Raw genomic sequence first — 22,298 nt, 5'->3', positions numbered from 1 at the left:
AACAGATGAGGATAACATTTCAAATATTTTACTTTATTCAGTTGTTGCACACATTACTACAGTAGCAAACATATATGTAAAATGCACTATGCTTTGTGAAGCAACAACCTCAAAACAGTTTTTAAAAATTTGAATGCTGACCAATATTAATGTTAACATACACATTTTAAAGACTATGTGTAGCTCTCTGCCAGCTTAATATTCCCAAGCAGAGCTAGAGGGAAATACCCCGTCTGGTCCTGCCTGCCATCTGCTGTCTCAGAGAAACCTCCCAGCCCACACAATTCCCTGTTTTCCTTAAAGTCATTCTTTACTATCTTCCTTGGATCTGTAGCCCAGTATCTCACATCAGCACTTTAGATCACAATAGTTTCATCCTTTCAAAATTTCTCTCTTCTATGCAGAAACCTATTCAGTTTCTTTTTATGATTTACAAACTTGCACAAACTCCATGATCACCCAACTCTGAAAAAAATGTTCCTCTTTTTTTTTTTAATATTTTATTGATTCTTTTACAGAGAGGAAGGGAGAGGAATAGAGAGCTAGAAACATCGATCAGCCGCCTCCTGCACACCCCCTACTGGGGATGTGCTTGCAACCAAGGTACATGCCCTTGACCAGAATCGAACCTGGGATCCTCCAGTCCACAGGCCAACGCTCTATTCACGGAGCCAAACTGGTTAGGGTGTTTCTCTCCTTTTATATGTCATTTATTGTCCATGCACCAGATGCAGATAGCAATTCTACATTCCCTGTTGTTTCTTTCCTTTTGTTGTATATAATCAGCTTTCTCTTCTTTTATTTTTAGTCTTTCATACCATTTCATAAGCTCCTTGAACAGAAGCTTGTGTCTTCAATGTCCTTCAGTCCTCTATACTGTGTTGTAGAGAGACTTGAAGATGTCAATTTCTGATTAAATATCTCTTGCTTTGCTTTAAATGACAGCATATTTCTATTAAAATTTTGAGCCTGGTAGTTTTCTCCAGAAAAATACTACTACAAAGCTGACCAAAATATTAGCAAATATGATATTTTTAATACTATATCATTGCTTCTGTGAGGCTAGCCAAGTAATGTGTCAGGTTTACACAATAATAATTTGACATATGTATTTGAAGAATTTTAAAAAATATTTGTGCCTTATTATAGATAAATCATTTTGGAAGATGAAACTTGGAAAACACACCTAAATGGATTAACTAAGAATAGAGCTATAATATTAGAACTCACACATTGGCAGTCACACTTTTAAAGAAAAAGTCTCCAAAAAACCTAATTTGCCAAACTTTACTATAATTACAGCAAATGAGTTTAAATATGATAGTAATAAAAATTAGTAGCAAAGATATATCTGGGAAAGACAATAAAATGCACCACAACCAGATTTTAGGAGTTACAGATTGGTCTTAGTGGACAAAGACAAGCAAGTATACAATTCAACTACACGACAATTATGAGACAGCACCAAATATACAGAAAATTTTTTGTTCTACTGTCTATCTAGTGGCAAAAATGTTTTGTATTTATATATAAGTAACTAATATAGGAACTAACTCAAATAAATGTTTTGACTAATATTGGCAATGTTAATACTTAATGTTTACTAAATTTATAATATATTCCAAATATTTGTTTCATATTTCATGCAAATTATCTCATTTTATTCTTCCTAAATTCTGAAAAAAATAAGTTGCAACCTTTACAAATAATCACACTTAGACCTAAGTAGTGAAATTGGATTACATTGCAGGCTGTCTGACTAAAACACTGGTGCCCACAAATTAAGCTCTATGCAAGATGCAAAGGATTTTCTTCATTGAGTTAAAAATTAATAGTAAAGTTTATAAAGTCATTCAGAGCTGAGACTGACACAGAACATCTATAACAGATAATACACTTTTAATTGTTTTTGCTGCTTAATATATTTCCATGCAATTAAAATAATTCTACATTTACTTACATCTTACAAAGTAAAATGGAATGTGATAATGCAGTGTTGCACTTTTAAAATTAATCCTTATTGTAGTCATGATGGTTTTACTTTTGTCAAAAACTTATTTTCTCTTAGTGATTAAGCTTGATCCGTTCCTATGGAATTATGTATTAACAGCTATTTATAGACAGAGAAACAGGAAGAGTAATGAGTGGTGCATTACACGTGGGTTGCAAGGATAAGTACTAAATTTTAAACTTTTGTTAAGTAAATGTGAAAAGAGAACCTGAAGGAGAGATGCACCACGCGTAGTCTGCATTAGTTTTATCCTGCACAAAGTCCATAGCAATTAAGTCACTCTCTCCCAATCTGGAACAGAAATAGATAAATGTGACGTTGAGCTTTCTTACTTAAAGTTTAAGGAATGCGCTTTTGAATACAAGAAAGAAAGATGTTGAAATCTACTCAAGTTTAATTTTATATGTAACGATTTCTATGACAATAGCAATTATTACATTTTATTATACTTCTCTTGCTCATATGAGAGATCTTCTAAACTTTAGATCCAACAAGGGAAAATGTAGAACTAAATTTCTCCCAAGATCAAAATAATACATCGGTCTTACATTTGCAAAATCATATTTTTCCTTGGCTGTTTCTCTTTGCATGTGGAATGGGCCAAGAAGCTTACATTTGGAAAGTGGTACAATGTTAAATGTGTCCTTACCACAATATTAATACTAGACAGAAATGTGTAAGCAGAACACATATCGTCTTTATTTTCCTCTCCTACCCACTATGGACCTCAGGGGAGTGGGAGAGAAAATGTACACACAGAATTGAGGCAGGTGTAAATAAAGCCTTGATAACAGGCCCTGGAATCCGAAGGTTCTGAAGACTTCAGATGAGCCATGAGTTTCTTATTTAATAGACACATAATTGTGGCACACATACCCAAACATCAGAGAAGAAAGTGAGTAGCTGATGTTTAGAAAATGGATGTGATAGTATGCTTTAATATTAAAAATAAATACTCAAATAGAATGATCTCATTTGAAAATATTTTTAAGTGAGTGAAAGAAATGCTGTCATCCTATCTAATAAGAGTAATATGCAAATTAACTGTCACTCCATGACAAAGATGGTGGCGCCCATAGCCACAAGATGGTGGTGCCCAGTCCTCTCAGCTCCTCCAGAGTCCCCCAGTCCTGGAGGGGGGAAGGGGGCATGGCTGCTGAGAGCAGGCAGCGTGAGTGGCTGGAAGAATGCTTCCCAGAGGCCCTCCTGACCCTTTATTAAAAAACAAAAACAAAAACAAAAAAATCAAATTCACTCCCCACAGAGTGATCCTCCACACACACACCTGCAGCCTCAGGGTCTCAGCCTCTGAAGCATCCTCGCCCCCTCCCCCACCCCCACCAGCAGCCTCAGGGAGTTAGCCTTGGAATTTCCCTCACCCCCAGCCTAGTGATTAGAGCGGGAGGGGGAGGAGGGAGAGGGGTTGCTGGGTGATGCTGCCCAGCAAACCTCTCCCATTGGGCATAAACTTGTGACCGGGTTAGGGAGGTAAATGGGTTTTGTTTAAAATCTTTACAAACCGCAAAGGAAATGTCTGAGGTAGGGTTTCACATTGGAAGTAACAACTAATTTCTGAAGGCAAACGGGGACATTGCAGTTACATTACTGGAGAGCACCCCGTGGTCCTGAGGTCGGGTTCCGCAGCGGTGGTGGTGGGCACTCCCCACCCTGGTTCCTCAGCATCTCAGGCCGGGCTTGAGCCCACCCAGGAAGGCCTTTTCCCCTATGTCTTCACCAAGGCAGGCAGGTTTTGTAGACATGAATAAGAAGTGCCCACGCACAAGTCCTGAAGATGCCGGGGCCAGCAGAAATGACAAACAAACTGGGAAAAGAGCAAAACCAGAAACACGACCCATCCCAACATAGATCATCTTTTTCTTCAGATGACAGTGTGTTTCCCTCTTCTTAGTCTTCTGGAAGTGAGACAGATTCAAGTACTGATGATTCTACCAACAGAAAAGTTAAGAGAAAGAGAGGACAGAAAAGGAATAAAAGGAGAAAGGAAAGGACAAAAGATGAAATATCAAGAAAAAGAAAGAGAAGGAAAAAAGGAGGAAACAACCACACGATATCACCTTTCTAAGGTCTCATGAAATTCCTGTTTAAGGAGTTTATTTTATGACACTTTTAGTTTGGGTTTGCATGTTTATTAGTTTGTCAAGACCACGGCAGGTACAGTGTCCAATATGTTAACCCTTTGCACTCGCTTGCTTTTTTCTCGATTCCTTTATTCTAATGCTAACCATGTCGAGTCACACTCAACATCGGAGTGAAAAGGTTAAAGAAAAAACCCTATCTAATAAAGAGGGAATATGCAGAGAGGGCAGTTGGGGGCAACTGGGCTGGCAGGCAAGCAGTTAGACGTCGATCAGGCTGGCAGGGGAGTGGTTAGGGGGTGATCAGGCTGGCAGGCAAAAGCAGTTAGGGGCAATCAGGCAGGTGAGCGGTTGGGAGCCAGCAGTTCCAGATTGTGAGAGGGATGTCCGAGAGGGATCAGGCCTAAACCGGCAGTTGGACATCCCTCGAGGGGTCCCAGATTGGAGAGGGTGCAGGTTGGGCTGAGGGACACCCCTCCCCTGCCCCCCAGTGCATGAATTTTGTAAACTGGGCCTCTAGTACCTTAATATTTCGCTGAGTGAGAAGAAATTTAAATTGGAGCTGTTGGACCTTGGGCCAGTCACTTAGAGACATGGACTTGCTTTTCCTTTCTCTAAAGTGAAACAAACAAATGGAATTATCTGAGAGATGTTAAACCTCTAAAATGATATAATTCTAAGAAGTACCAATGCACTTCTGAAAAATTGCTTCTGAAATAAACACCTTTGCAAAATAAAGGTTTTATATTAAATTCTAATAAGAGGCAGGAAATAATAGAGACAATTAAGGAATGAATGGCGGAAATAGTTATTTGAATATGAGGAACATAGTAAATATAAATAACCAAAATAAAAGCTGACTTCTTAAAAGATTAGTAATAAATCTTTTCATTGGTTTTGTAATGATCATTTCTTATAATAAGAAAAATTATACCACATAATAGTATGCTAACTAAAAGATTATTCATTCAACAAATATTTATTAAATGCCTACTTTGTCCCAAAGTAGGGCTAGGCCATGTTATAGGTGCTGTGAATATGGCAGTGAAAAGATAAAAATCCCTGGCCTCATGAATCTCAAATTCTAACTTTCTGCAGACTCATACATACATACATACAGGGTACAATATGACTAAGTTTCAGAAAGATACTCACCCAAGAAAGACAATCCAACAATAATATAAAAAATAAGTAAGACTGATCTGTATGTTCAGATCTCCCATAATCCCTCTTAAAATCCCCCCTTTCCCCTTTGCAATCCTCTCCAACATCAACACTCTTCTAATCTCAGTCTATGTACCCTTCACTCTTGGTTCTGTAGTCCAACTTATTCTATTTCCCAGCACAGGTGAACTTTTTCTTTCTTTTCCTTCAACCTTTTCTTCTAGCTATTCTTTTAAAATAAGGAGTATATTGTTTTCATAAGAATCACACAATATCATATATTTTTCACTTTCAGGCCTCTTAATTTGATTCATCTATTGCTTGCTTGAACTTGTTAGAAGAATATTTACTAAGGAACACATTTCCTGAGTTGCTTCATATTTTAGACTGTTCCTTTGTATTTGAGTGATAAGTTAACTTGACTATAATGTTGAATAATTATCCACCTTTTCTTGGGAATTTATAATTATTTACTCAAGAAGTGTTTATTGAGCACATACTATGTGCCATAAACTGCTGCAGGTGCTGTGGGTATAGCAGTGAATAAGTGAGATCTGGTCCCTGCTCTCAGGGATCTTGATCTAAATCATCTACAGACACATCTCAGTTCCTTTTGACATTAATGGTTATTGTGAAAATGTTTGAGGCAGAAGTGATTTTTTTCTTTTTCAAGTTTCTTGTTTTATCCAGATAGAATGCCTGCATAAGGATATTTTTATTCTTATGATATTTCAAAGCTGGATGTCCTACTGAGATAAGAGTCGATGTGTGCCCTTTCAATTTGCAGATGCAATCATTTCTTCATTTCAGGGAAATTCACCTGTGCTGTCTCAGTTAGTATTGTCCCTTCTATGTGGCTTATCTATTTCAGAGACACAACTTGTCTTATCTTATTCATCTGTCTTGTTATAGTCTTCTTATGCTTTGATCCTTTTTTCTCTCTGTCTTTACTGTGATTGTCTCAATATTTTCTTCTATTTCAGGAACTTAATGTTCAGCTGAACCTATTCTCCTCATTGAGGTTTCATTTGTTCTTTAGAATGCTATCTTGCCAGATAATTTCTTGTTATATTGCTCATGCTTAACTTGACAAGCTCTGTCCAGAATCTCTAATTATTCTTATGAAGTATGCCAGAATTATAAATGTGTGTGATTCCATTTCTAGATTATCTAGATTATTGTTCTCTGGGTGCAACAGTTTGAGGGCTAAGTATTATGTTGCATTCATTGGGAGAAAACACAGAGAGCTGAACTGAGGTCTCTGATCACTGTGGGTGAATGGGCTCTGCCCTTCTGATATTGGACAGTTCTCTTTCCACATTCACTCCATCCCGGGAGTGATGTGTCATATTTCCAGGATGGGGAATACCTTAGAATTTGTGGGGCTTTCTCTTCTGGATCTTCAAAGCTACCACTTCAATATGAAAAGCCAGTTCTACCTCTCTATAAAAAGGCAGCCTACTTTTACATATGTACTTTTCACCCTTCTCTACAAAACTAACATTTATACTGATAAACAGAAGAGGAATTGAACAAGTGTAAACCTCAAGCCTGCCTTTTTCCAAATCTGCAGATATACAAAATTATATATCAAGTCATCACAACTGCCTGAGCAAGAGCAGAAATGAGGTGAGGAAACATTCAAATTTTCTATAACTATCTCCACCCCTGAATACCATAGCTCATTGATTAACACCTTTATACAGGTGGGAACATTGAGTGATTAAAAACAGGAAAACCTAAGCTAAAAAAAAAAAGAGTTGGAAGTAACCTTAGACTTATCTACAAGCTATTCTGACCTACTAAGGTGGGACTTAGTAGGTCAGAATATAGTAACTTCACTGAGGATGAGACTTCATTCTGAGCTGAAAGTCAGTGTATCCAAAGTCAACAATAACAGCTAAATTTGAAAGGAATCAGGATGCCCCTCTAGTGTTACATTGGCCTTTTTAGGGATGCCACTGTGGAGCTGGCCAAGTGTGTGCCATGTCCTTGGAGCTATATAGAGACAGTGAACTAGAGAGGGTCTTAGTCACCTAGAAACAGCTAGAGAGCGTGAGACACCAAGAATACCAACTTATTGGAAAGTGGCCACTGGAACTGTCACAACTGACAGTAAGGAAAGCTCCTGAGAGCTGCTGCATAATTCAGCAGATGCTGGAGCTGAGGGAAAAGCCAACAGCAAAATTTCAAGGAATTGTTAAAAGATGGTCTCTCCACAGAAGAATGGAACTGATGAATTTCAGAGGGAAGGGTGGGGGCAGGAAGAGACTAACCAAAGAACTTATGTGCATACTAGAGGCCTGGTGCACAAAAATTCGTGCACTGGGGATTGGGGGTGGGGGGGTACTCTCAGCCTGGCCTGCACCCTCTCACAGTCCGGGAGTCCTCAGGGGATGTCCTACTGATGGCTTAGGCCCACTCCTGGCGAGGAGCGGGCCTAAGCCGCAGTCTGGCCTCCCTCTGCAGGAGGCAACTGGGCCACCAACCAGGGGGTGGCACCGCCCCCATCACCCTGGTGTTATGCTGCTGCCGCCAGGCCAATCAGGGGACATTGCTGACCCCATCACCCCGCCGCTGCCACCCGGCCTCCCTCTGCGGGAGGCAACTGAACAGGGGATCAGGAGATGGTGCTGCCCTCCCATCACCCCTCTGCCGCCGCTGGTCACCCCCCCGCCCCCCGCATCACTGTTCCCTCCCTCTGCCTGATGGCATGTGCCTTGGTCAGCTTGGTGCCACCTGCACGCCAGCCACGTCCCCCACTGACTGGTTGTTCTGCTGTTTGGTCGATTTGCATATTACAATTTTATTATATAGGATATGCATAAACCATGGACACAGACAGTGAGGAAGGCCTGAGGAGGGGGAGAGAAAGGGGAGAAGAGGTCAGTGGGGAAAAACAAGGACATCTGTAATACTTTCAACAATAAAGATAAATTTTAAAAAGAGAAAGACAAAAATAGACTTGATAGATTTTGATCAGTTGAATCAAACCTGTAAATACACAAATACATTAATGAAAACTAAAAATTATGATACCAATCATATCAGAGGTAAACTTGTTTTCACTAAGGGCATATTGAGGTGTATTAAAAGAGCATTGGCCTGACATCTTTAGGATTTGGTCTCTAGGCTTGGTTTTGTTCACTAACTTACATGAGTTATTAGGTACATGGGTCTCAATTTCTGCTATTATACATTGAGGAAGTTGGAGTGGTGACCACCAAGGCTGCTTGAACCTCTAACTTTCTCCGTTGTTAAGCACTCTTAAATTCTTAAGTGTATTTACTCTTTTTTCTTTAGAGAAGTTCTCCAACATTTTGCTAAAACAATAAACTGTCAATTAAAAAAATGTCCTTTCTCTCTCTCTCTCTCTCTCTCTCTCTCTCTCTCTCTCTCTCTCACACACACACACACACACACACACACACACACACACACAGGCTCTAAACATCATCCAGGAATGGACAAAGACACATCAGGAGAGAGAGTACAAATTATTGATTTTTGCAAAATACCCCTTGCTCTGGAGAGAAAATGTTTTTCCCCAAGAAATTTAATGGATTTCAAACTTTTACAACTCTGGGTATGGTGTCAACCCAATTACAGAGATTTTGATTTTGAACTCATCCATCATATCTAAACATGAACTAGAAAAATAAAACTTTAAAATAAAGAGTGTAATTAAATTATCCTGCAGGCTGTCCTGGAGTCTATCTCGGTGAAAATTAGAGTTGGACTTTGGAAGGTATTACATATCAGTCTCCTTAGTTTTTAAAACAGGATGTCAACCCTGCCTCCTGTACATCTGGAATTTAAATTACATGGATACTACCATCATCAAGAGGATAGAAGGGATGCCCTTCAGGCATTGGTCCCAGGACTCACTGTAAATAGACTGTGATGCAGCACTTGCCCAAGGCTGACTTGGGGGTGCTGACATAGCTCAGGCATCCTCTAAGAACATGTGAAATCTTTACTCCTCAAGTTCCTCCGAACTATCCCTCTGTTAAGGCAAATGTCAGGTTTTTGAAGGAAAAAGATCTGGATCACATTATCTTAATTCCCCAAAGAAAGAATTTTAATGAGCTAAGATTTCAATGTTATATTCTCCATTTTTCTCAGTCATAATTTAAGAAACTCCAAATATGAAAAATGTGACCTTCCATTTTATAAGGCTGTATTAAGGACTCAAGATAACTTCAGTTAAAACATTCACAATCCATTTTCCTAGAAGTTGAGGAAAATAAAATATTTGTTTCTTTACATCAGGTCCTGTAATGTTGTGTTAAGGACATAGGCAGGCACCTGGTAGGCCTGGTTCAAATTCCAGCCATTTCACTTACTGTTTGTGTGATAGTAAACAGATTGCCCCATAGGCGGAATCAGGATAATCATAGTATTGGCCTCATAGGATTAGGGTTAAGTAAATTACTATATGTAGAGAGATTAAATGACTGGTAGATAGTGAGCTATTACAAAAGGGTAGGGAAGACATGACAATAATGCCCCCTTGGTAAGGAGCAATAGAGACAGAGAGAAGCAAATTGAGGGAGAATTAGGAGGTAATATTGACAAGTCTTGGTAGAGAAGAAGGATTTCTAACATTACACCTAGATTTAGCGGTTATACAACTGGAGGAGAAATTATGTCATTCCTGAAAACTGAGTACATGGAATCCTGACTTCAGATTGGATATATTGAGTTTGAGGTGTTTTTGAAATACCTGGTTGGTTGTTTGATATTCAGATCAGGAACATAACAAAGCAGTCTGCACTGGCTATGTAGATGTGGAAATTATCAGTTCCATATGAGGATTGGAGGATAGGGAAATAGTTTAAAATGAAACTATTGAGACCTGAGTAACTGCAAAGGGCATTATAACATTATCACACTAATACACTAATATTAATTCATATATTAATACAAACTAATACATCGACCTCATACTTAAGTATGAGGTAGACGTACTAGTTAAAATCCACACTAATAAGAAGGAGGGATAATGGACATAGGTAAGCCCAACTGATAGAAGTAAGACAAAATGTTCAAAACATGATATAAAATAGGTTAATATTAGTGTATTTTAATCATTATATCCAATATTGGGAAATTAAGTACACTTAATTAACTGTGACAGTATTAAGGATTACATTATTGACATTCTTCCTTATGCAAAGTGACCTCACAATTTGGTTAGTTTGTAATAAAAGAAGAATTATCTGGCTACTCACAATGGCTTTACTTGGTTTATTATTCCCAAATATAAAATTTTAAAAGGCATTCTGACATCCTTAACACTTTCTTCAAGCTTATTTGCACACATATCTTAAATAAACTTTAATATGTTAACAACCATAACATTATTGCAGCTATGGGTCTTTAATGCATGTAAGTCCTCAGGGGATAAAGGTACTACATTGAATAAATATCCTAGGCAAAATAGCTAGATTATCTATATATATAAAGAGGTATTATGCTAATTGGTCCTAACAGTGTCCCAGTCACCACAGGTCAACAGGCAGGAGCTGGTGGGCAGGGATGGGGGCGGGGACTTTTGCCCCCAGCACAGGCACACACAGGCCTGCCCAGCACTAACTAACGTCATGCTGACTCAGAAGCGGAGGCCACTCCCGGCAGAGGCATACGCAGGCTGGAGCTGCTGGGCGGGGACTTGCGCCACCAGGACATGAGGCTGCCGCTGGGGGTGGCCCCCCTGGCGGAGGTGTGCTCAGGCCCGCGGTGTCACCCAGCCCAGAGGGGACATCAGTACGGAGGTGGGGCCTCGGCAGAGAGCTCTCAGCACTCCTGCGCTGGGCTCTGAAGGCCTGGAGAGGAAGGGAGAGCACATAGGCAGTTAGGGGGTTTAGGCCAGGAGGGGAGAGCAGTTAGGGGCATCAGGCAGGCAGGCAGGTGAGCGCTTAGGAGCCAGTGGAAATCATCAGTTCCATATGAGGATTGGAGGATAGGGAAATAGTTGGATTGCGAGAAGGATCACAGATTGGAGAGCGTGCAGGCCAGGCTGAGGGAACCCCCACCCCCATGCACAAATTTCATGCACCGGGCCACTAGTAGTCTATAAATATTGTGAAAGTTAAAAATGAATGAGATGGTTAGTACTCTTTACTATGTGATACAGTTTTGCCATTTGTAAAAATGAATTTATCTTGTAGGATTATTCTGAGGATTAAATAAATTAATGTAATTAAAGATCTTAAAATAGTGCCTGGTACATAAAAAGAGATTAATATATGTTAGTATAAAAAGTATATAATGGAGGATTGTGGTGCTTTCTTCACTAAATGATTGCATATTTTAAGGAAATAATATATTTAAAATAGTTATTCAAATAGAAATTACTTTTAGAAAGAAAAATCATAAAGAAAAAGATTGCTTTCAATTCATCAGTAGTTGAAGGTAACACTAAACTTTACTGAAAATAAAAATATTAAGTGAAAAGCAAATTTCCATGAGGAATTTACATAAAATTTAAAATATGTTGGACAAGTGAATGCAATGAGTGATTATTAATGCAATAATCGGGGAAGAAAACTAACTATAATAGACCAGCTGTCATAATAGGTGTAGCTCATACCTAACATATGTATATGTAGATAGGTAGGTATATAGGAAGATAGATAGATAGATAGATAAAAGATAGTGGTATAGGTATAGTTATTTCCCCAAGAATAATAAACTATTTTAATAGGGATAATTAGAAAAATTATAACATTAACTATATAAAAAAGATCAATGAAACTAAACTGGTTTTTTGAAAAAAAAAAAACACAATTGACAAATCTTTAGTTAGACTTACCAAGCAAAAAAGAGGACTCAAATAAATAAAATTGTAAGTGAAAGAGGAGACACTACAACCAATACTGTGCACATACAAAGGATCATAAAAGATTTCTATGAACAAATATACACCAACAAGTTGGATAACATAGAATGGATACATTTTTATTATTACACAACCTACAAAATCATGAAGATGAATTATAAAGAAATAGAAAAATCTGAACTGACCAATTACTAGTCAGGAGATTGACTGAGTAGTCAAACGAACAAAATTCCTGGCCCAACTTCTCTGATAGTCAGTTCTGAAAGTTCAAATGGCTTCTCTAAAACCAGGCAAGAGGACAAGAATATTTCTATATCATTGAATGGAATTCTTGGTTGATGGGTAAGACACCTTCCAAGTGTTAGATATGGTCAAGTAGCTATTGGACTGTCATTCCTTCCAGGAGTGTGTAAGAGTTCCTGTGCTATATACAGCTTTGCAAACTCCAAAAGTGTTTAAGACTTTAAGTTTTACAAATGCAATGGATATATAATAGTACCGCACTTTTTAAATTTGAAGTTTTTAAATAATAGTAATGTCAAACATGTTTTCATCTGTTTATTGACCATTCTGATCTCTTCTGTCAATCACCCATACATATACTTTGCACATTTATCTCTTACATGGGTTAGCTATCTTTTTCCGTAAAGGGCCAAAATAGTATTTTAGGACATGTGGGCCAACATGCAATTGTCCTCAACTTTTTCACTGTTATTGCCAAAAGGCTAGTCTTAGCTCATGGGCTGTACACAAGGAGGAAGCGAGCTGGATTTGGGTCAGAGCATGTAGTTTACTAACCCTTCATCTATTGGGTGGTTATACCTTATTGAGTTTTAGGATTTCTTTATATAATCTGGGTTCAAATCCTTCATCAGGTATATAGATTGCAAATATTTTATATCTTAATATCTCTCTCACTGAGATCTTAATATTCTAATTTATCATCATGGATTACATTTTTTAAATGATTTTGACAATTTTATATATTTTGAGGGTCTGTTCTTACATTTATCCAACTTCAAGTTTTTAAAATTTAAGTTTTAAAATGTTTAAATGTATCATTTATTGTTATCATTATGGAGTCACCACCAGGTGAACTTTTATGCCTCAAGATTTATTTTATTTAATATTTCTATAGAAACACCAGCTATTTTTTAGCTTAGAAGTATCTGATGTGATTTCCATCTTTTCTGGTACTATGTTCTACAAGCAAACTTTCTAAAAGCTTATAAATATATTTATGATCCAATGTGAGTATATCATTCCTTAAATTAAAAACTGTAGTCTGATTTTTATTGTGATTTATACTTATTTTGATTACCAGTATATTTTATTTTCTTCCTCATAAAATAGAGACAATAAAATACAACTCATAGTTGTGAGGAATAAGTGAGTTAATGTCAGGCATTAAAAAAAACCCAACACTGACAGATGTCAAATTTTAAATATTTGTGAGACCTCCCTTTAAATATCATAAAGGAATCATGATTTAAAATTATTGTTTTTAACTAAATTTCTCTAGTTACTGTTATAAAATTTCCTAGGAGAGCTTTTGATGGATATGAAATTAGTCAGTCCTTAAATGTGTTGTAGAGGTAAATATTATGACTAATAGTCGTATAATATTAGTGAATAGAAGCATCATTGGATCTGCTTTTTAAAATGTAATTTGCAAAATACACTGATGCATTGAGCTCATGTGTAAACTACTATGTATCAGTTTGAATAACCTTGGTTGCTATTTTTATTTCAGAGGCAAGTATGCTCTAAAAGTTTGATAGGCCACAAATGAAATGCTATATAACTTATTTTTCAGCTATACAAAAAATATGGGTAGACAGAGCAGAGTAAGGGCAGTGGGATTGGTGAAGCTATTAGTTTGTATTCGTATAGAAATTACACATAACAACACAAATAATTTCATTACTTACTCAATGCCTTCACCCTGGCAACAAAGGCAAGACAAGATCCAGCCGCCAGGACCTTCTCTCTACACATCTTAAGCTGCATATTGGCTCCTTAGGTCTTCTCTTTCATAAGCTTTAACCCGAATATATTTCCACCTCCAAGTCTTCTAAAATTAGAAACTGATATTTATTGTATTAAAAATTGTTATTTGAGCCATAACTGGTTTGGTTCAGTGAAAAGAGTGTCGGCCTGCAAACTGAAGGGTCCCAGGTTCGATTCTGGTCAAGGGCATGTACCTCGGTTGCGGGCACATCCCCAGGAGGTGGGCAGGAAGCAGCTGACTGATGTTTCTCTTTCATCGATGATTCTAACTCTCTATCCCTCTCCTTTCCTCTCTGTAAAAAAATAAAATACATATATTTTTTAAAATCGTTATTTGAGATATTGTATGAGAGGGACGATATATATGTATAAAGGGCCCAAGGCCTATATCCTCTTTGGAATCATCCTGCATCAGTCTCTGCAGAAATGAGGTGTCAAAGTGCAGATGTGAATCACACATGAGCCTGGATTCAGGTTGAATACAATGGTGGACAGTGAAAGATGGGTGCGTTGAAGGCTGGACAATGAGAAAGAGTAGATGTCAAAAGAAAGTTCAGAGACTAATAATATCCCATCATGTATCAGAGCCAGCTTTGCCAACAATTTTTTTTTCTAAGTTAATGACAAAATTTTTCAGTTTTATAATAACAACACTAAAAGGCTAAAGCTAAGTAATCACTATGTATTGAGGCATAAAATGCTTCCATTCATTCACAGACCAGCTTTTTTTTTCTTTTTGATAGGCTCATATTACACTTTTTTTTTTTTTTTTCTTAAAAGCCAAACCAAGCTGGTTTGGCTTAGTGGCTAGAGCATCAGCCCATGGACTGGAGGGTCTGGAGTTTGATTCTGGCCAAGGGCACATACCTCCATTGTAGACTTGATCCTCGGCCCTGTTGGGATGGGAGGTAACCAACGAATGTGTCTCTCACATTGATGTTTCTTTCTCTCTCTCCCTCTCCCTTCCACTCTCTCTAAAAAAAAAACAATGGGAAAATATCCTCAGGTGAGGATTTTAAAAAAGAAAGAGGGAGAGAGAGAGAGAAAGAAGAAGGCATTACTATAGTTCAAGTTATAAAACTTTAGGAGGTAATTATTTTTCCTGTTTCTCCTCCCATGCCAGATTTAACAAGTGGTATTAAAGGTTTTCCAAAAAGTAAGTCTTATTTTCATTATCATTGAACAAAATTTCCTAACATTTTAATAATTGCTAAGTAAAAGTCATTTTGCATGTCACATGACTGTATTTTACTAAATCTAAGCAATCTATAATTTAATGTTTTTAAAAAATAACTTTTATTCTTCTTTAAAGAATAATAATTAATCATCAGAAGCTTTTAGAGATTTTCTGTATGGAAGAATAAAATTTTCTATTTGAGGCTTCCCATAAAATACAGTAGTAATATAAGTCAAATAAAGGAGACTAAGATATTTAAAAACAAAATTGAGTAGAATTTGAGTATGACACTGTAATATATTAAAATTAGTCTGATAGCAAAAATCCAGCCAATATAAACAGAAAACATTTAAGAACTTCAAAAATATAATTGTTGTTTCCCATTCATTTGTTTAAAAATGTTGTTTTATTCAGGTACATTAAGGCATGGTAATAAACTAGATTAATGACTTTTAAAAATAACTTAATAAAATCATGAAGTGGGAGCAGTTTTTTTTCTGTGTACAGAATGCATAGGAGTAAGAATTGTGGCAAATAGAGAGAACAACCAATATACTAATGTAGGGGTTGAAAATAATTTACAAAATTAATTTAATAAAATGTCTAGAACAGTAACTAACAATTATTAACAAAACATTGAAGCTGTCTGTATTTGCATTTAACAACACATTTAAGCCAAAGTGGAATTAATATAAATTAGTATGCAGTGAACTGATATGACATAAAATACAATAAAAATTAATGACCACACTCAAGACCGAAGTTATGACAACATCTCCACATGCTTTCTAAATACCTTTTAACTTTAACTTCTCAGTTGTGTTGAAGCAGCACATCGTAGCCTAATTGTCAACTGGAATATCCAGAATATTTCATAAAGTAGAACACTACATTCCCCTACCACAGCAGATAAAATAATTTAATATTTATTTTAACAAAAGGCCCATGGTTACTAACGTCAAACTATAGTTATTTTTTTTTTTTAATTTCTAGTACTAGCTGTAGTCCTTGAAGCTATCTACAGTTGATGTTCAAATTGCCATGCTGTTTCTGAAAGGAACAATAGTTTTACCCGGAAGGTTTTACTGTAATTCACCCCTATAATGTACTCAATGTGGAAAAGTTTCATCATAAAAAAAATCTACTATTTATATATGTTAAGACTGATTCTACTACATTTTGTAGGACAAGCACAGATTTTTAGAAGGGACAAGCTGGCTTTCAACATCTGACTACACTGTGACCCTGGGAATATTATGTGCATTCTTTGAGCCTCAGGTCCTGAACTAGAAAATGAGAACATCATCACAGCTGTCAAAGGGAGCATCAAGGTTAAAAAGAGCTAGAGCGTGTGCTCAGTCCCAGGCTGGGCATAGTGTCATACACTAGGTGTTCATGTGTTTTTTCGTTCCTTTTTCCCAATCCTGATAAATTTTGGCTAATTGGAGATTAGTGAAAAATATAGAAGTTACTGGAATAAGTCAGCTCCATTAAAATCTCATTATGTTGCAGGCAATAGTTACACATTTCCAAAATAACATTCAATAAGATGGAATGATTTGTTTTAAAATGTATTTACATATTATAATTCATATGCAGGAAAAGATTCTTTAGAGCAACAATAACAGAACAAATAAACTACATCTGTGTGTATAGTTTAATTTTATAAAAATGAAGAAAAAAACCCAATTTTATTAAATGTTTAATATTCATGGACAGCTAACAGAAACAAAGCTACTTTAAAGAGCAATCAACATAAAAAAATATCAAAATAGAGTTTCTCTGAGGGAAAGAGCCGTTTTTTTTAATGGGTCTATAATAATTAGAAGTTCCCATTATTTGTCCATGAAACTGCCTAAGAAAGGTGCTACTTCATACAGGATTCTAGTAGAACTTGGCACATAAATTTTAACTTTTCAAACCACCCACTACTTTTCACCTCCTTACAGCTTCACTCAGACAAGCTCACATATACATACATTAATATTAAAAACACACATGGCTTTAAAGCAGAAAATCATTTTCTACAACAAAAGCAGGTCAACATATTTATACCCAATGTTCCGTCAGAGAAATGGATTTTCCTCATAGAGCTGCTAATTAACATACACTATTATGTTCAATTTTTCAAAAGATGTGTTTCTAGAAGGATCTGTTGGATCATGTGCAAGAATTCTAAGGCATTATAAGTAGTTGTTCCACAGGACAAGTGCTGCCCTTGCGATGATATACTCTTGATACATTTTACAAGTCTTTAGTCTTCAAATGCCACCAGCCAGACAGAGGGAGACATTCATTGTCTACAGGTGGTTGGCTCAAAGTAAAAAACTTTGTTTAATAAAATGTTCATGGAATAGCACCAGAAAAAGTCTTTCAGAGACAAAACCTTTTTCCAACATTGCATTTTTTCTTAAAGTGAATCCCAGGAAGAAAAGAAAAAAAGAGAGAGAGATACCTTTCAATTCTTACAAGGCCTACTTCCGCTTCATTTCATTTTTTTTTAAATACAACATTAACCATGACAACATCAACAATAACAACTACAACTACGACAGATCAACAACAAAAGTAAGACAATAGCAGCAGTGGTAACTTGAGTATGAACCATCCAGACAGTCATTTCATTTAGAAGAATCCTGTTCACACCGGTTGGGAGTTTTTTGTGTTTCTTTTTTTCTTCGTAGAGTTCATAAGACAGCACATGTGATTTGGTGTGAAAGGCAGTACTTTCGCTGAAAGAACTGAGTTTACCAATCAACTGGGCACTTTTCAGCACTTCAACAAATGATGTCTAGATTTTAATTGCTACAATAGAAACTACTAACATTTCAAAGTTGTCAAAATATCAGTAAAATAACGTGGTCTCAAGATGATCTATGTTTCAGAGGTTAATCTGGCCTGCAAATGAAAATAATGAAGCTGAAATATTCCAGTTTCCAAACATTGGACACACCTACATTTAAATTACAAACCACCCTCTTAAGACTCCTTTTTCACAACATTTTACAAGGATCTGGTTTACACTGTGTCCAAGATACAAAGCCAAAGCAATTATCCTAAGAAACAAGGAGAGGGTTTCCCAGTTTATGACCTGCAAGATCCTTTTATTTCTCCCAAATCTTGCAAAATTGTCAAAAAGAACACTCTGCAGGGCCACAGACCCTGAACCTAATTGTCTGACTTGTGAGGCAACTGCGTCAATCTGTGAACAAAAGCTCGTGGAGTCTTCCTTGCAGCACATCAGGCCCTTCCACCAGCTTTATTTATCCCGTCAGCATGGAGTTCAAATATCCTGGCAATGCTGATCAAGGTTTGCTGCAAACTTCTCGTTCAGTACAGAGATAATTCTGGTCATACAGTTTTCTTCAGTTCGGTTTTATTATATAAACATTTGTGCTAATATCTTCATTTAAAAAAAACAAACAAACTATGTCTTCTCTCCGTTATGCACATTCCTTTCTTTTCTGAAGGAGGTTTTGGTATTGGTTATTTGGTATGCGTGGTATCTTGATATCGAATGCTTTTGTATCTTATATGAAATCCTTTCTTGTTGATTGTGTCATCAGTATGAAAATGAATCAAAACTGCATCCCCATTTGAATAGATCTCTTCTGGTGGCTGAAGAAAATAAACAAACAACAGAATGAGTCACTTTTTCTTTAATGGAATTCATGTTTTTTGGGGGGGGTATATAATTGAATCCTCCTAACACCTTGAAAAGTGGGTATGAGCAATTTCTTCATTTTACAGATGAGAAAACTTGAGTTTCAGAGAAGCAAATGACACGCTCAAGTTCACACAGCTAGTCAGAAATGTAGCTGGGCTTTGAGCATACTTAAGTTTGTTTCCAAATTCTGGAACTTGGTGTTTTGTACCCAAATTTTTAAGCCAAGTTCCTTTGATTTACAAATAAATAAAGTGAGGCTCAGAGAGGATGAAGAGACATTAGTAAACTTGTTTCAGGAGCTGCTCTGAGGCAGAGTCACTTCCAGAATCCAAACTTTGCATTCCTTCTTGTTTTAATAATTAAGTCCAAGAAGGTTTTTGTTTTCATTTCAATTGCTATTTGGACAGGAGTTTAATAGTATCAATTAAGCAATAGCTACTGATAGACAATAAAAAAATTGGGGATAATGTCATCAAAACAATATATATACTCAGATATTGAGTATGTGGATTTGATATTGATGCAGAGGATTCTGGGAAAGAAAGCACTGAGGCTTTCCTTTTTTTTTTTTTTTTAATTTCTCATTGTGACATGCTCTGGCCTGCACCTGCCAATGTGTCCTGTGCAGAGAGACACCCTGCAGTTGCATAACATCTGACTGATCCACACACCTGTGGCGGGCCATCCACTCCCACCTAACACATTTGTTGAAAAGAGAATGTCAATCTAAATGGTGTGCATATTCGTTTTTCTTGTATGCTTTAATTTAGGAAGGTGACAACATTGTCAAATGTGTGTGTTTAAGTATATTCTATTTGTATTATTAAAAAGTTAAATATTTATTGCACTATAAAGCCAAGAATATAAAAGTTAGAATGTGGACGGTAACAAGAAATTATAACTACTGAATTTATCTGTCTCTTTTGATATTATCAAGCAAATTCACCAGAAGTGGTAAGAAGTGGTAAGGCGTGTTATAATGTATTAAGACACTGATAATAAATCACTTTTTTTTTTTTGGTAAAAACACCGCTGTTCTGTATGTTACATATGTTAATCATGAATCAATAGGCATTTTTAATCATGCCTATGGTTTTCTGTTGGTACTATTTACCCCTGATCCACAAAATCGACCAAGCCCCATCGCTGTTGAATCGAGGCCACCAAAGAGCTCAACATAGTCATAGCCACAGTCAGCTTCTTCTTCCACTTCGAAAATCGGGAAAGATAACTCCAGTCGCGAGCCCCGTTCTGACACTAACAGCCATTCACAGTCGACTTGCGCTGGGTAGTTGTTATCACCAAACTGCGCATGTGAGTAAAGGTCTCTGGGCTTGGATTCCGCTTTCAGCCGGCCACCGCACTCTGCCCAGAGGGAAAAAATGAAACAAGTAAGCTCAATGAGCGTTAACAGGTCCAAGTTCCATTTCAATGGAGTCTAACCATTCTCTAACTTCTAAATTTAGAAGTTATTTCTATCTGCAGATGGCGGAAGGCATTATAATTCAATTTTATTGAAAACCAAAAAAATGGCATGGTTTGAAAAAATGACTTAAAATATTTCAAAAAGTTCCCGTTTTTATTTATCTGTTTCAATACACAACTGAATTCCTATGAATCACTCAAATAACCCTATGGATCCTATGAGTCCCATGAGTTCCTATGGATGGCTCAACATAATAAATCTGGAATTAATTTTCCATGAAAAAAAAAAGGAGAGAGAATTTAGTCTGCAGGATAACTTTTTAAAGGATGAACATTTGGCTATTGTATGCAAGACATATGATTGGCCTGGGAGACATTTCCATCAGCAGGAAATAATAGCCAGCGTGGGGCAATTGCTTATGAGTGGCTTTTGAAGTACGTTCAATCATTCATTTTACATGGTCCCTTTAAAAGAAGATATTTAAATAGAGTAAATACATTTCCTGCAAATATCCCTATTCATTTACCAAGTCAGCAAAATATGAACAGAGTAGGTTAGCATGTCAGCAATACCATCTTCAAATCCAATGAAAACACTTTGCAAGCTCCCAGAGCGTCTTCTACAGAATTCTGGGAAATGGAAAACGAAGCTCAATAAGAAAGGTAAAGAAGGGAAGAGAAGCCCAGGCAGGGGTGGCCTTCATTTTAATTTGGAAAGACAAGTTTGTTCATTTCCTGAAAAAGTATTAAATTCCGGGAGAGGTCCTGTAATTTGACCTATAAGTGCTTTTAGTGGTGGGCATTCTAATTTAATTGAGTTAGATAAAAATAATTTCCTTTCAAAGGAGCATAATAATGTATCATTTGATTTTTAAATGGCATTGAAAGTGTGATGATTTGTGCTACAGAAAAGTCCTACCAGACCAGGCCATGTTTTAAAACATTACTTTCTCTCCACAGTTCTCCTTTTTTTTCCTGTATGATAGCTGCATCCTCTGAGCGAATACACCAGATTTTTCTTTTTATTGGGAAGATTTGTTTCTTACCATTCATTTATTTAGAACTGTAACAATAACATTGTTACCTGATTAAAATAAAATTGGACCTACAAGAAACCAGATCTGCTGTGAGGGGGAAACACGGTTCCCTGATAAAGTCCATTGCTGGTGGGTCTGGACAGCATTGCTTGAGGAAAAGCAGCCATAAAGCTATATTAAAGTGTATTTCCAATCACCCGGTTCCAAAATTCATAATGTTGGAAGCTTTTCTTGTTGATAAAATTAAAATTGTATAGAGAAATATGAATTTAGGGAAGCAAATTAAAATGCATACTTCAGGGCCCACTGATAATAGCTATATGTATTCTAGAAGGCAGTAAATCATGCATAAGCACTTTATAAATGTAGCAAAATGGTGGGCAGATGTAGTACTGGACTTGGCTGTCTTGTTAGTTGAAAGTGACCTACACTCAGAAGTTCAGAAACGTCTGAAAATCAGCTTAATTTATCAGACTGTAAGCTGTCCACAGGTGAGAATTCCTATTTTCCTATAAATTCCCTTGAGTTCCTAATTTTCCCTCATAAATTACTAATACCTTACATATCTATCTAAAGCTTGTGCTAAATAAATATTTGACGAAAAACTACAGAATAAAAAAAACTTGTTAAAAAGAAAGCGCTGGGGAAAAATACATAGTAGGCAGTACATAACTGGTAAGAATATTTCAAAAGATGTGGCTGCTAGAAAATAGCAGTATAAATAAACCTGTCTAGAAAATCCCAAGAAAGCTGGTTAAATGAGGGCAAAAAAATTATACATAAAGAAAAAAACCTACAATTTTTGATAAGAGCAAATGATAAGAAGTTGGAAGGCCAGGACTCTAATTCCAATTGTTATTTTTTGTG

The 22,298-nt window shown here is 36.6% G+C and overlaps 1 protein-coding gene across 1 annotated transcript in view; it reads right to left on the bottom strand.

The window, feature by feature from the left end:
• Positions 1-18,788: 18,788 nt before the first annotated feature.
• Positions 18,789-22,298, bottom strand: part of TLL1 (tolloid like 1) — a 158,468-nt gene continuing 154,958 nt past the window's right edge. Inside the window, exons 20-21 of the mRNA XM_008144269.3 lie at positions 20,084-20,334; positions 18,789-18,920 (exon numbers count right to left, since the gene is read on the bottom strand). Of these exons, the coding sequence (XP_008142491.2) occupies positions 18,789-18,920; positions 20,084-20,334 (383 nt within the window). The remainder of the gene's footprint in view (positions 18,921-20,083; positions 20,335-22,298) is intronic.

This window comes from Eptesicus fuscus, chromosome 6 (genome assembly GCF_027574615.1).
Source record: "Eptesicus fuscus isolate TK198812 chromosome 6, DD_ASM_mEF_20220401, whole genome shotgun sequence".
Classification (NCBI taxonomy): Eukaryota; Metazoa; Chordata; class Mammalia; order Chiroptera; family Vespertilionidae; genus Eptesicus; species Eptesicus fuscus.
This window is presented reverse-complemented; position numbering and strand designations above follow the sequence as displayed.